Genomic DNA, 16,536 nt, shown 5'->3' on the forward strand with positions numbered 1-16,536 from the left:
TTAAAGAAGTCTCAGCCTCTGAGCCAGTGTTTGAAAACATTTACCAAATTTTATTGTTTTTATTTTCAATTTGTTTTAGCTAAAACAATTGAGAGAACCACTGCATTTCTCCCATATAGACACTTATTTAATTTAAGAAATATATCTCTCTTCTGTCTTGAATGCATGTGTATGTTGGAGGGCATGTTCTGTTTACCTCAGAGTTGATCAATCTGTGTTTGTCTGTCTCCCTGTAAAAAGGCTCACCTGCCAAAGCTCACCTGTTCCTCATCTGGTTATCAAGCTGGCTTCTTAAGGCTAAAGTAAATACTCAGCCATCATTAGATTGTGCTCTGCCCTCTGGCCCTTAGTTTATTTTTTGGAGCTAAGCTCTGTTTCTGTGAAGACCTCTCACTGTATTTGGATTTCCTTCGTGTGTGTGTGTGTGTGTGTGTGTGTGTGTGTATGTGTGTGTGTGTGTGTGTGTGTGTGTGTGCCCACAGATGGAATTCATAGCATTACAGACACAGTTTTTTCTTACTCATTTCTCACATCCTGTAAATAAATCTGTGTTAATCTTTTCCCGCTCTACGGTGGCTGTTGTTTAATGTTGGCCATCCTACACTTCTGGTTTCCTTTGTAGAAATCATTTTCTAGTTTTTTGTTTGTTTGTTTTGTTTTTTCTTTTTGGGGGGGGGGGGGGGGGGGGGTGTATGGTATCTTGTCAGCTCTCATTACTATATTATGACTTTGCATTATACAGAGCATCATTTAACACCATCCATCCTTTTACTTCCGCATATCCTGTTTTTTTAGGGTCGCGGGGGGCGCTGGAGCCTATCCCAGCTGTCAAAGGGCGAGAGGCAGGGTACACCCTGCACGGGTTGCCAGTCTGTCGCAGGGCTAACGCACAGAGACATACAGCCATTCGCACTGTTAAATTCTCAATTCTTTGATCTTTGGGCTGAAGGAAGAACAACACTCGGTGTATAAATGCTCAATCAACAATCTCTTTATTCCATACAATTTTCATTATTCCATACAACACTTTGAGCATTGAAGAACGTCTAGACGTGAGCTGTGGACAGGAGGGTGTCCGCCAGATCTCGAAGTGTCTGACTGTTTCTCACATTCTTATTGCTTTAGCCCCCTCCAAAGTCATAAAACTTAGACATCCACATTCTTTCTCTCTCTCAGTGAGCGTAAGTTATGACCTTGGCTTCCTGTGCAGTATGTTCTGTTCTTTCTAATCAGACAAATAAGGCCATGATTCTCTGAAAACAGTGTTTCTTATAAATCAGCACTATAATGCATCATAAACAATGTTCACAATAAATCAGCAGTCTAATGTAATACAAATCAGTCTAATAAATGTAATAGTTATCACCTTCTTCTAAGTCAGGAGAATAATGCAACCTAAAACTACATAATGATTTCACAATCTTTAATTAGAGGTATAATGTGTCATAAGGTAGTATAATAATCTCACAGCACTCACATTCACTCCCAAATTCACTGGTGACAATAGTTATGGTTCTTGTTATGTTATTCAGCGATGTTGAGTTTTTTGGACTTTTCTTAGTAAATATCTAGTAAATCTCTGATTCTTGGTTTTTCTTGGCTTTATATTCATGTTCCCTTAGTGCTAACTTAGTGGTTAGTTCTGTTCTCAGTCCTTAGTCTTGTATATTATATTTTTTCCTACATTTATGGGTCAAGTCTCCACCACTGATTTTCTCCTTCCTGTTTTATTTTGGCAACCAGTGTCTGGACCGTCGGCTGTTTTCCTGGAAAAAATGCTTAACTTTAAGTTCAACCTTCATCTACCCTGTCCTACATTTGGGTTCTCAATCTTTCACCATTCATCATAGCTGAATCTGATAACTGTGACCATTTTCATACTGTGAAGTCATTGTCATATTTTTTTTTAAACTCTTTGTTGTATCTGCTGAAGGCAGCCATCAAAAGATGGGTGCACTGCAGTTGTAAAGGAAACGACATAGCCAGCAACAATATTCAAGTAACTTGTGGCTACAAGGCTCAGTTGGTACTAAGTTGGGCCCAAAATGTTACACCACCACCAGGCTAAATTGCTGAATTTAAAAAACAAAACAAAAACGTATTTATACAGGTAATGGCCTTCACCGTCGCTGCCTTCCACATGGCTGGCCTCCAGACCTGCTCTGTTATGAGCTATTGAGCCATCGGCCCCCAGGCCGACCCCCTGAACTGTGTTTGAACTGTTTTTGTGAGCTCTGATTTTGTTTCAAATCCTGGGTCCCCCACCGCCCACCCAGGTTTCTGTCAAGGTCCTGGGAGTGACCCAGTGTTTTGTGTTTGACTCCCTGAGTCACTCTGTATTACCTCCGTGCATCTTCCCATGTTCCACTCTGTTTTACCTCCGCGTGTCATCCTGTGTGTTATCCTGCATATCATTCTGCGAGTCATGGTTTCAAGTTTGTGTAGTTTTCCTAGTTTAGCTTTATCTTAGTTTCTATCCTCGCCACCTCTGTTTCTGTCTGTATTATCACCTTATATAAATAAAGCTCACTCATCACATCTACATCAGTGCCTGCTTTTGGGTCCTTTTCCCTTCAACCCCACACAACTGCCGCCGCAGCCATGACACTTAAGACTCAATGTTTCATTTACAGGAGAGATGTTTTAGCATAATTACAGCAATAAAATGGAAAGAGTAAAATAATGAAAATTGTATAATATTTACAAAAATCAGTTAAGAGAGCTGTAAATCCTTCTGCAGGGTAAGGGGAAAGCCCTCTTTCTAAACTCTGTACGAACTGTTGACAATGAATGTCATGAAGTCTTGAGGCCACGGCATGACTAAACATGTAATCTGATAAGAGGTGAGTAAACCTTATTTTTATAGATAAAATACCAGTGAACCATTCTGTGTAGTTCTAGTGAAGACAAGTCAGCTAGAGAATATAAAGTGCAGCAGTGTTTTAATGGTTTACTGTGAGTTATAAATTTCAAAGCTCTGTGATAAGCAGAGTCCAACTGATAGAGAGAATGAGCAGGGTCATACATGCAATTCATTCATTCAATCATGTGGCCTCCTTTTTACCCCTCCTGGAGCATTGTAAAAAGGAGGTTAATGCAAGTTCCAGGTATACCGTATTTACAAGAACCTTTTTTCTTTTTTGCTCTGAGACTCTTTGAAGACATCCCTCATCTAGGCAGGTTCAGTCAGGTACAGCAGGAGCTTAAGCAGCAACAGGAAGAGAGCTCAGAGCATGCACACATTTTAGCTTTATGGCCCCTGAAACTAACATGCAAATGCCCTCCAGCTACAGCTGAATCTGCTAATATTATGTATACTTACGGTTTAAATGAAACATTGCAATAATTATTGGCTGGGTTAGGGTTAACTAATTATAATTCAAGACATTGCAGAGTATATTATGTATATATAATGTTTTAAATTCTGCAGCCTGGCAGATTAAATGAAAGCGATCGTCTCACACTTGAAAAAAGTAGAAAACATTTTCTTGTATCAAGTACTTGATCTTAGCAATAACGTACACATTCACTGAGCTAATGTTGTATCTACACTGTTGCAATATTCTGAACTTCCAGACAGAAAGGGAGCACATTCCTGTGTGACTAAAGCAAACCACCAATTACAAGAAGCAGTACTTGTTCCACAAATACTACACCACAGAGCTCCTGATGATAAACTAATGCTAATTGCTGATCAGGTAATTCAGTTCACGTGAGCTATTTATATAGCACCAATTCACAGCAACACACATTTCAATGTACTTTACTTTCTGTTGTAAAAAGCCTACAATATTGATCTGATATTAAGATCCCCTGTGAGTAAGCACTTGGCGATGGTAGGAAGGAAAAACTCCCTTTTAACAAAAAGAGGCCTACAATACTGGGTCATAAGTTTATTATTATTAGTTCAGTTTATTAATTTTTATTAAAAAAAAAAAAATTCACTTTGGTTTAACTTCAGTTAAACCTAACCACCTAATGCACTTTATATATAGGGGTCAGCGCATCATATATTACCCATCTACAGAGGGTGCAAAATGCCGCAGCTCGTCTTTTAACTGGCACTCTAAAGTTTGAGCACATTTCCACTATTTTAGCTTCACTTCACTGGCTGCCCATTTCTTTTAGGATTCATTTTAAAATTCTTTTATTTGCTTTTAAAGCTCTCCATGGCCTAGCCCCATCTTATCTCTCTGAGCTGCCACAGCCTTATGCACCCACCTGCTCTCTCAGGTCAGCTGATCAGCTGCTCCTGAATGTACCCAGGACTGAGCGTAAACTTAGAGGAGATCGTGCTTTTGCTGTAGCAGCTCCCAAACTGTGAAACGACCTCCCTTTAGAGATTAGACAGGCCACTTCCATACCTGTTTTTAAGTCACTCCTGAAAACCCACCTCTTTACCCTGGCCTCTGACACCATGTGAGATGTTGGTTTTTATTTTTTTGTTTTATTTTAGTTGTTTTTAGTTGATTCTATGCTGTTTTATCTTGTTTTCTTTTTTAATATAGGGCTATTTTAATTTTTATGTATTATGTGTTTTATTTATTTATTTTTGCTGTTTTCTGTTATTCTATTGTTTTTAACTTATTTTCTGTACAGCACTTTGGTCCTGTGCTGGGTATTTTAAAGTGCTTTACAAATAAAATTGTATTGGATTCAGTTAGTTTCCAGATTTCTTCTTTAAGTTTTGTTTTTGTTTTTTTTATTGAAAAACTAGTTTTAGTTCAGTTTATAAAATTGTGAAAGCTGTTGAATCAGTCATGTAGACATCCCAGCCTCAGACAAATGTACCAAAGCTTCAAACTCATTTATAGATCAAACCTGAACAAAAAGGCCAAACCTAAGTGCATTTATTATAAGTTTTATCTAAGTGTCATTTTACTTCAAGACATTCAAATATTTCATGTCTACTTTTTATTTTAGCTTTACTAAAAGACCTCAACACAGAGTTGTGAATAATGACACTGAATGTTTCGAAGACTTTTCCATGCTGTACTTATTTCTTTCAACTGATGAGTAAGCTAAATGAATTAAGTGAAACCAAATACACCGGAACTCATCACGACAATCAGTCTGTCATAGTTTTTTGGGGCAGACTCAATATGCAGCACTGGTGCACTGACACTGCATTTATTTCTGAAGCAAAATTCAATAATGCCAACAATGGGAATTGTGAGCTACAGATCCTGAGCTCCAGGGGAAAACAGTTTGTAACTCATTCAGAGCACACAGGATTCCTCTGCAGAGAAGAGATATGATAAGGCAAATGTATTATCTGTATTATTTTGGGGTCTTTTCCTTACAATATAAAGGGCCTCGATGCAACTGCTGTTGTGATGTGGTTCTATATAAGTAGAATTGAATTGTATTGAATGCATGATAGCTGATTATTCTGTAAATAGTTTTAAATAGTTGTACAAAAAAACCCAACAACACCTGAGGCATTGGCTGAGGCATTTTTATGTAAAGTTGGATATAATTTTCAAAAATGTGTGCAAAAACAAGGTATTTGACATTGCGGAGAGCTAGTGTCGATAATATGGTGGCTCCCTGCAGAAGTTCAAAGGCCAAAGATAAGATGTCATCCATAGTATCTGACCCAGTGGCAAGGTGCTGTCCGTTTGAAAGAGCAAAGAGCTTTACTTTTACTTCTTCGATGCAAAGGGTGACATTGTGTAGTCCGCTGCGCTTCCATATTTTTGTCTTTGGAAACACTTGTTTAATTAAAAATAGATGGTGGTAAGGCAGAAGTCTAACAGCGTGCAAATCTGATAGGGGGTAAAGCTGTATCTGTTTTCTAAGGAGCTGTGTTGCTTTTCTGACAATACCTCAGTTCTAGGGATACAAGTGAAAAGGGAAGCCACATCAAAGAACACTATTATTTTATTTGAATCTAGTGTACGTTTTGGGACCTTTTTGGTGAACACAGTAAAGTTTTTGATATGATGGAAGTCAATATATACAGGGTATAGTATCCCCAGGGTACAGACGGTGATATGTAGAGTGGACAATGGCGTTTTCTTTTCAAGTTGTCGCACCCAACTGACGACTTTCTTTTTGTAGTTGTTTGTGGGATCTCTCCTTAAGGCTTCATGGGTATTATTGTCACTGAGGAGTGTAGTAATCTTGGTATAATAAGAACAAAAGTGCACCTTGCCTTATCTGTTGGTAATATGGTGATGTTTTGGTCTTTGCTCAGGGATCTGACGGCCTTCTTTTCTTGCATTATGAAGTCAGACACAGAAATTTTTGCACTGGAGGAGGTAGCTGAGACTTTTATCCTTCATTCAAGAAACTTAAAGTTACTTTCTTTCCAAGCTCCTTAGACTATCATGACCCAGATGACTGAGAACGTACACAGACCAGTCTCCAGTGGGTTTCCAGCATGAATCCTCTTGACACGTTACCTTGTGTATTACCCTTGGTTAACTCATCCCACTAGTTGTGCTGTTTTTTTTCATGGAATATTTGAAGGATTTTAAGTTCAACCTTCAATTACCCCGTCCTGCACTTGGGTCCTCAGTCTTTACCTCGCATAGCTGAATCTGATAACTATGATAATTTTCATACTCATCGTCATGTCCAAGAAATCACCACTGACCTAAATATTTTTTTAACCTGTATTTAAACAGGTAATCCTATTAACACTCATTCTTTGTTTACAAGAGAAACCTTTTTCAGATAGGCATAATAAAATTCAAGCAATAAAGTAGAAGCAATAAAAAAGAAACATCAGGATCCAGAACAACAGAATCAAATAGCGAAAACTGTCCGTTTAAGAATTATATTAAAATCAAGAACAAGTTCCCATTGAGGAATTCACAAAATCACTTATACATCTTTTAAACTCTGCAAACAAAATCAAGTGAAAGAGCTGCAAATCCTTCTGTATGAACTGATGGAGTTGTGAGTGTAAAAAAATCTTGAGAACACAGACTATAACTGAATATGTAATCTGACAAGAACTGTATGAACCAGGAATAGATTTAAAGATAACATGGTATAAGTCAACCATATATTTATAGATACAATCCCAGTGAATAGTCATAAAGAGTGAGGGAACATCCTTTGTGATTCCAATGAAGACAAATCAGCTAGAGATTGTAAAGTACAGCGGTGTCTTAAAGGTTTACAGCCACTTCTAGATCCTAAATGCCCCATGATAAAGAGAGTCCAAGAGATAGAGAGAAGGAGCAGGGTTATTTATGCAAACAAAATCACCATTGTCAAGGAGGAGTAAAGAGTATTTTTATGAGTTTCAATAGAAAAACCTTGAAAAGGTACAGTAGAGGGAAATACTGCCCATACTCTGTGTACTTGAAACACCATGACTTTTTTCCATTTAAAATGAGCCTGAGCTCATCAAAAGCTAATTGTAATTGTTGGAAAACCATGTTGGTGGTATGAGCACAAAAATAATTGTGTCATCTACATATAAATTGTAAAATATATTTAGCTTTTGTCCCACACCCTTAACATTAATATCAAATAATGTAAGACAGATCACTCCATTAGTGACATTTTAAAAACTCGAAGAGAGACCGTTAAACTGCGTGCACTGCTTACAGTCAGAAAGGTAATTAGTAAACCAGCCTTCATCTGAAAGGCCTAGTTCCAATAACTTCTAGGAAAATGACAAGTCAGCAGTGTCAAGGGCTTTGACAGCTCAATAAAAAGAGTGGTGCAGTTTATAGTCAACATTTCACAGCGGCAGAGCTAATTTACCATGAATAAGATAACACTTCCTTCAGATTTTATTATTTGGATAACCTTATCTGGCATTTCATCACTATACCTGATTGATGCAACTGACTGGACACCCCCACTAAACTGAATAAATAAAAAGAGAAATTGTAGGGGCAAGTTCTGACAGAACAGTTATTCTAAGAAACTTCCTCGTCTCATTGAAAAAGGTAAGAGATGTTTTCACAGGATTTCAGTCAGAAATTGTGGGTCAAAAAAGGCATTTAGATAATCTCTTCAAAAATTTTTAATTGTGATGTCACAATTTTAACTGCTTACATTTCCAAATCAGTGCTAAGAGTGATTATAATTCTCCCCCTACCAGGATTTGACCACATTCAAGAGGAAAAATGGTGCAGTATAAAGTGACTGTATTCACTGGTGATCGCCTTAATTCCACTACTCTTAACAATGTCTACATTAAGCTGGTGGGCACAGATGGGGAGAGTGATCGCAAGTGGCTCATGGGCTTGAAAGGGGCTTCATCCTTCGTCAGAGGAGCCGTAAGTCTGGGATGGCCACCTCCATGATTTTTTCAGGTTCCCTATATGACATTATACATGCAAACTTTTAGGGGAAATAAGGGAATTATTAACTGTGAATTATGTAAAGTTGAAATCTATCACCATGAAGATGGTCAAAGCAAACAGTTCACTTCATGGACCACAGTAAATTATAAGAGGATTTGTATGCTGGAGTGTTACAGCTCAGCGCAAACTGCTATGTCATTTCTTTAGGTATCAAAGTTTAAGGTGTCCTGCTCCACTTCCCTTGGAAAGCTTCTACTGATAGAGTTAGACAAACAGTCTCTCCCACTGTTCCCAGAGGATGATTGGTTTTGTGCCAAGGTGGAAGTGAAATCCCCTGAAGGAGACATCTACATCTTTCCCGTCTACCGCTGGATTGCTGATAGCAAGGTGTACCGCTTTAAAGATGGAAAAGGTTTGGGAAACTGTGCTCATCTTAAATCTTGTTCAAACCATTGAAGATGTAAAACAAAGTTTGTAATGAGGCTGAAGCAGTTTCCCAATATACCGTATTTACAAGAACAACTTGAAACCATTTTTTTCTTATTTAGCTCTGAGAGTCTTTGAAGACAACCATCATCTTGGCAGGTACAGTCGGCAGCAGGAGATTCAGCAGCGAGAGGAAGACTATCGGTGAGAATTCAGAGCTTATACACATTTTAGCTTTACGGCCCCTGAAACTGGAATACAAATGCTCTCCAGTTATAGCTGAATATCCTAAAACTAATGATATTTAACCTTAAAATGAAGCATTACATTATATTGCTTGTCTGCTGAGATTAATTTAAAAATGCATTGCAAACTATATTATTCATAAATTATGTTTTGTGAATTGAAACTGCAATTTCTTTTTCTCAGCTGGGATGCATATGCAGAGGGAATACCTCACTCCTTGAAGGCACAAAACCCAATTTTTCTGCCATCTGAGGTTCAGTTCTCCTTCACCAAAACTACAGAGTTTCTCTACACTGCTTCCACAGGGTGAAGTTCTTTTTTTTCTCTTTACCTATCAAAACTATAACTATGTTAAATATAATAAAGAAATAAGATGAATGTGCTCTTCTGTTTCAGACTGACTGAGCTGAAGCTGAAGGGACTGGATAACCGTAAGGAGAAGTGGGATAATATTGACAGCATCAATCGAGTGTTTTGCTGCAAAAAGACTGACATATCAGGTAACTAACATCATAGTTGGAGTATCAAGTACTTATACTGTGTGCATAATAATATGTACTTAACTGTTACCTTTGAAGTATTACTATATCAGTATAGATAGTCGATTTTCCTGAATAATAAGAACATTAGACAGCCTGTTCTGTAAAAACATATATATTATATATGTTTATAGCTATTGATTGATGTTTAAAACTGAGAATATAAAGTCTCATTTTATCTTATGACAGGTGATCTAACAAGTAGGATACGGTTCCAATATCTAATAAAGCTCACCAGAGAGAGCTTATGACTTTTTATACATTTCACATAATCAAGACTCTCAGACACTGAACTTCTGACACAAAGTCAGAAATGGAGCAAAATTTGTAGGCTAGTTTAAAAAAGTTTTTCTTTTTCTTTTTTTTGCAGAATATGTTCAGAAACACTGGAAAGAGGATGCTTTCTTTGGCTACCAGTTTCTAAATGGTGTCAACCCCATTTTGATCCAGTGTTGTACAACCCTGCCCAGTAACTTCCCTGTAACTGATGACATGGTCTTTCCCCGCAGTCGTTGCAACCTTGCAGATGAAATGAAGGTGACTGTAGAAAGACACAAAAAAAGGAGAAAGAAATGTTTCTTAAATCAGCTACTTGGTCATTGCAATAAATGCACTTACACATTCACTGAATATACACTGTTGAAATATCCTGAACTTTCAAACAGAAAGGGAACATATTCCTGTGTGACTACAAGCTTCTGGATGGAGTAAAAGCAAACACCATCAATGGGAAGAAGCAGTATTTGATGGCTCCTCTCGTCCTGCTCCACAAAGCTCCTGACAATAAACTATTGCCGATTGCTATTCAGGTAATTCAGTTCAGATGAGCTTTATTTACATAGCAAAATATATATATTTTCTAGGGTAAATATGACAGGAAAATCCCAACAATCAGGCAATTCTTTGTGAGCAAGCACTTTGGCAATACTGGAAAGGAAAAACTCCCTTTTTAACAGGAAGAAACCTCTGTCAGAAGCCACCTGCCACGACCGGTTGGGAGTGAGGGGAGAGGGAGAAGGACAAAAGACATGCTGTAGAAGAAAGCCAGATATTAAAAATAACTAATAATTTGACTTATCACTTAACCCTGTCCTTCTGTAGCTGAAGCAGAATCCATCAGATGACAATCCAATCTTTCTTCCTACTGATTCTGAGTACGACTGGTTGATCGCCAAGACTTTTGTGAGAAGTGCAGATTTCAATCACCATCAGCTCAATGCTCACCTGCTGCGCACACATTTGCTGGCTGAGGTTTTTGCAGTGTCACTGCTGCGCAACGTGCCCATGGTGCATCCTCTGTACAAGGTAACTGAAGTTTGCTGAAACTCAGTGTTTTGGTTTGTAAATAATTTTAAATAATGTTGAAAGCATTTGAGTTTATCACTGTGTCCACAAAGGACATTTATTGTGCAACAGTGTACCTCAGCATAATAAATACTAAAGTTTTGCCCCAATCTAGCACTAACAGAGTTCCCTCTTTCCCTCAGCTCCTCAAACTTCACACACGCTACACTCTGCAGATCAACTTCTTAGCTCGACGCCTTCTCATTTCTGAGGTTGGCGCTTTCACTCAGGTATGCAAAAAACAGCACACTCACTAGATCTTTACCTAAAGAACTGTTTCTTTTTCAGTGTAATGTACAACATTTGTCTCTAACTGTGAGTTTCTTATTGTGTAGTTTGCAGCATCAGGTGGAGAGGGCATGTTTACAATCCTGAAGAGGTCAGTGTCCTCAATGACCTACAGCTCCCTCTGTATAACAGATGACATTGCTGAACGTGGCCTAGAGGATGTGCCAAACTTCTACTACAGGGATGATGGCCTAAAGGTTTGGGATATCATCCACAGGTATGGTAGTTTTGACCTCTTAATGACGCCACCAAGCTGCTGCAGTTCTGTTATAATAATAATATTTTATTGTTTTTTAGTTTATTATTTTTATTTTATTTATGTCATTTTACAATTCTGTTTTCCATCCATCCTTCCATCTATCCATCTTCTTCTTCTTATCGGGGGCCGGGTCACGGGGGCAGCATCCTAAGCAGAGAAGCCCAGACCTCCCTCTCCCCAGCTACCTCCTCCAGCTTGTCTGGGGGAACACCAAGGTGTTCCCAGGCCAGCCAAGAGATATAATCTCTCCAGCGTGTCCTGGGTCTGCCCCTGGGCCTCCTCCCGGATTCTGGGAGTTGGCCCAGGATCGGGAACATTCTGTTTTCAATTTGGTTTAACTCATTTAGCTTTCTGATTGCTCCTTTTAATTTATTTCGTTGAAAAAATACTTTCAGTCCATTTTTCCCCCAATAAAAGATCATTGAAAAAATGAACACAAAATTAACACACAAGAAAGAGATGAAAACAGGCGTGTTGGAATGCTACTAAGCAAGTAACCCCAGTGGAAGGGTTACATGACTAGGATGAGGGACCTATGGAATTTTCGATACCCAGCATCCAGATTGATGGTGAAACAACTTGGGGAATGTTTTCCAACATTCAGAAGATGGAACTGCTCACACAGCTAGAGATTGACGAGGTACAACACAAATGCTACGGCAAGGGGAAGCCAGGATGACAGGTCAAGGGGGAGATATCATCACCTCCACCTGAGATTAGGTGGGGGCCCTAAGTGCGATGGAAGAAGGATCATTGAGCACGAGAGGAACTGACCTGAGAGATAAGATCATGGCAAAGCTGGAAACCTGGATCCTTCATGGCTGGTTACTAAGACTATGTGAAGTACCCTCAGAAGATCTACTAGATCAGGGGTGTTGAACTCCAAGCCTCGAGGGCCGGTGTCCTGCAGGTTTTATATGTGTCCTTGATCCATCACAGCTGATTTAAATGGATAGATTACCTCCTCAACATGTCTTGAAGTTCTCCAGAGGTCTGGTTATGAACTAATCATTCGATTCACATGCGTGATATCTAAAACCTGTAGGACACCTGCCCTCGAGGCCTGGAGTTTGACACCCCTATACTAGATGATGTGAATGCTGCACTATGGACAAAACTGAGACTAACCAGCTGATCTACACCACGGCAACATTGATCAGTGAGATACTTCGATACAAGTTCAACAGCCACAAGGAGCAGTGCCCTCCATGGAGAAGGAGACTAGAGGCCAAGATAAAGGTAGCACATAGGGAGGTTAGCCAACTATCGGAGCTGCAGAAAGGTGCAATGAAAAAGGTGCTACAGCCAAGCAAAGACTCACAGCCTTGGCAAACTTGAAGAGGTACACCAGAGAGATAGAAAGCAGGAGAATAAACCAGCTGTTCTCCACAGAACCAGCCATGGTGTACTCTTAATGGCAGGGAAACAATATGAGAACAGCAGCACCAAGGCTGGAAACAGAGCAATAGTGGAAGAGCATATGGGAGAAGGACCCAACCCATAGCATCAATGCTCAGTGGCTAGTGGATCTAAGAGCAGACCACAGCAACCTCCGTGAACAGAGTCATTCAAGAAAGGGTCTCCAGTATGAAGAGTTGGACAGCACCAGGCCCTGACATGATTCATGCCTACTGGCTGAAGAAGCTGACTGCACTCCATGAGTGTCTGACAGCACAAATGAACCAGCTTCTAGTCGATGAGAGACACTCAAAATGGAAATACCAGAAGAGCAAAACACCAGCTACTGGTAGACAGAGCAGTCGCTTAAAACTGCAACACTAGGCTGACCAACCTGTGCACTGCCTGGATTGGTTACAAGAAGGCCTATGACTCAATGCCCCACACCTGGATCCTGGAATGCCTAGAACTGTACAAGATCGACAGGACCCTAAAAGCCTTCGTCAATGGGGATCTGGCGAACAACACTAGAGGCCAACTTCAAGCCAATAGCACAATTCACTATCATGTGCGGGACATGCTCTGTCTCCACTACTGTTCTGAATAGGGCAGAATTCTCTCAGATCATTGCCAAAACTGGCTACAGATAGCGACTACGGAATAGAGCAATTGCAGCCACCTCTTCTACATGGATGACATTAAGCTGTATGCCAAGAGTGAACAAGACATCGATTCACTGATCCACACAACCAGGATGTACACCAACGACATTGGAATGTCGTTCGGATTGAAGAAGTGTAGTCGGATGATAACAAAGAGAGGGAAAATAGTCAGAACTGAGGGGATCGAACTATCAGAAGGCAACATTACAGACACCGAGGACAGCTACAAATACCAGGGAATCCAACAGGAAACCACAAAGAGGCCACTAGGAAAGATGCAACCACCAAATACCTGCAGAGGGTCAGGCAAGTCCTGAGGAGTCAGCTGAACAGTAAAAACAAGATCCGGGCTGTCAACACTTAGAACCTGCCTGTGATTAGGTACCCTGCTGGGATAATAAGCTGACCAAAGGAACAGATAGAAGCCACTGACATCAAGACAAGGAAGCTCCTTACCATGCATGCACCCCAAGTCAAGGACCCTGAGGCTGTATGCTAAGCGGAAGGAAGGAGGCCGGGGACTGGTGAGTGTCAGTAGCACAGTCCAGGATGAGACAACGGACATGCAGGAGTACATCAGGAAAATGGCCCCAACCAACTGCTCAGTAAATACTTCAGCAGCAAAAACCAAAGAAAGAGGAGCAAGAGGAGGAACCATCATAGTAGGATAGGCCCCTGCATGGAATGTACCACCGGCAGATAGAGGAAGTGGCTGACATCCAGAAATCCTACCAGTGACTGGACAAAGCTGGAGTGAAAGACAACACAGAGGCACTAATCTTGGCAGCACAGGAACAAGCTCCATAGAGGCTGGGGTCTATCACATCAGGCAAGACCCCAGTTGCATGCTGTGTAAAAATGCCCCTGAGACAATCCAGCACATAAGAGCAGACTGCAAGATGCTAGCAGGCAGGGGCATGGAGCGCCATAATCAAGTGGCCAGTGCGGAGTATGGCCTGGAAGTCCCGAGGTCCCGAGGCGCCGCCTAGGATGGTTGAGAATGATCAAGCTAAGCAAGTACCACAGGAAGTTCTGTGGTTCCCGTAGACACTCAGATGAGAGATTAGTATATTAAGTACAGACTAATGTTAAACATTGTTCAATTTTTTTAATTAAAGTTTCTCAGAAGATGTTAGTACTTCTCTTAAAATGAAAGGTGTGTCTATTACTTACAGATATCTACCATCCCTAAGTAAAATGAATGAAATAAATAATGAAAGCACATTTCATCCAATTTCTCAAAGGTTTGTGCAGGGAATGCTCGGCTACTACTACAAGAGTGACAGTGAGGTCCAGCAGGACTCTGAACTTCAGAAGTGGATTTTGGACATTTTTGAACATGGTTTCTTTTCTCAAGCAGAAACAGGTTGGCTTCAAAGAAATGTTCAGTTCTTATTATGATAAAGTTGATTGATCCTTAGTATATATGATTATAATCCAAACATAAATCCAATCTTTGTTTGTTCACCTCAATGCAATTGATGCTGGGGGGTTTTCTGCTCAACAGGAATTCCTCAGACATTTACTTGTGTGACTGAGTTGGTCAAGTTTGTCACCGTGGTGATCTTCACTTGCTCAGCCCAGCATGCAGCCGTGAACTCTGGACAGGTGAGTCCTTGTATAAACACAGTTTTACATTTTTTTTAAACAACAGTGCATGAACATCTGAGAACCTAGGAGACCTTTGGGAGAGCAATGATGATCCATCTCATTTAGGATTCTAGCTGCTCAACAGTCCTGGGTCTTTATCCTGTTCTTCATTTCATGATGTATCAAATGTTTTCAACTGGTGAATGGTCTAGTCTGCAGCAAGGCAAGTTCAGCACCCAGACTTTTCCATAATGAAGCCATGATGTGATAGATGCAATATGGGGTTCAGCACTGTCTTGCTGAAATATGTAAGTCCTTCTCTGAAAAAGATGTCATCTGGATGGGAGCATGTGTTGCTCTAAAACCAAACCTGTATTTATGTATATTTACATCTGAGAAACTCTGACTCTCTAACATACTCTGTTTATACCCAGTCATGGTACTGACAAGCTGCAGTTGTTGAGGCATTTCTCCCAAAATCAGTGAAGTTAAACTAAACTGGTCATGCAAAGAGAAAATGTGAATAATTATATAAATAATACCATAAAACTACAGCGAGGCATCACCAATATTAAAAAAACAAAGAAGGAATTATACATTAAATTTCATTATTACACCATCATTTTACTTTTTAATCAGTTATCTTTTACTTCTTGTTCAAATGCAGTATGACTATGGTGGCTGGATGCCCAACACTCCCATCTCCCTGCAACTCCCGCCACCAACCACAAAGGGGACAACAAGCGAGGCCACGATGCTGGCGACCTTCCCTGATGTCAACGTAACAGTTCAGGGCATGGCCACCATGTGGTTACTCAGCAAGCAGTCCAGTGACTTTGTAAGCAGCAAAGATTTCATTAAGAATGACAGAAATTATGTCTGAATTTAATTTTTGTAAACACATTACAACTGTAAACAATAATTCCAAGAGCCTATTTTGATTAAAAACAAAGAATTTTTTAATTGAATTTTGTTGAAGAAAACTTAAATGTATCATTGTTCTCATCAGGTCCCTCTTGGCCAGTACCCGGAGGAGCATTTCATTGAGGAAATTCCTCGCAAAATACTAAAGGATTTTCAGATGGAGCTTGAAGATTTAAGTTTAGTTATTAAAGCCAGAAACAAGCGTTTAGAAGTGCCATACACCTACATGGATCCAGCAGAGCTAGAAAACAGTGTGGCCATTTGAATATTAGAAGACTCAGCTGTGAGACAAAATTCAGTTCCCTCTTCAAACAACAGCAGGGAAAGACCTCTAAGTTCTGACTTTTACTGATGAAATAGAACAAAGAACTTACTACTTATATACTAAACTGTAAATTCTTTTCATCTGTGTTAAAATGTGATTTTTTTTTTTTGCATTACAATCTTGAATCATCTTCTGATTTGAAATGAAAAATGTTTGATTTTTTGGGGTGTCTGTTCTGAGACAGTTGATCTCCTGAACATGATGTATTTTATTCTTAGAAAACATTTACTGCATTTCATTGTTTATATTTTCATTATTTTAA

At 39.7% G+C, this 16,536-nt stretch overlaps 1 protein-coding gene across 1 annotated transcript; it reads left to right on the forward strand.

Annotated features, from left to right (window-relative positions):
* Positions 1–8,087: 8,087 nt before the first annotated feature.
* Positions 8,088–16,214, forward strand: LOC134628549 (hydroperoxide isomerase ALOXE3-like). The gene is made up of 14 exons (XM_063475252.1): positions 8,088–8,246; positions 8,481–8,685; positions 8,822–8,903; positions 9,129–9,251; positions 9,342–9,445; positions 9,855–10,021; positions 10,150–10,293; positions 10,586–10,789; positions 10,972–11,058; positions 11,164–11,333; positions 14,680–14,801; positions 14,943–15,043; positions 15,693–15,863; positions 16,035–16,214. Exons 1-14 carry the CDS (start codon positions 8,094–8,096, stop codon positions 16,212–16,214), a joined length of 2,013 nt encoding a protein of 670 aa, XP_063331322.1. The 5' UTR covers positions 8,088–8,093.
* Positions 16,215–16,536: the final 322 nt, after the last annotated feature.

This window comes from Pelmatolapia mariae, linkage group LG6 (genome assembly GCF_036321145.2).
Source record: "Pelmatolapia mariae isolate MD_Pm_ZW linkage group LG6, Pm_UMD_F_2, whole genome shotgun sequence".
In the NCBI taxonomy this organism is placed as follows: domain Eukaryota; kingdom Metazoa; phylum Chordata; class Actinopteri; order Cichliformes; family Cichlidae; genus Pelmatolapia; species Pelmatolapia mariae.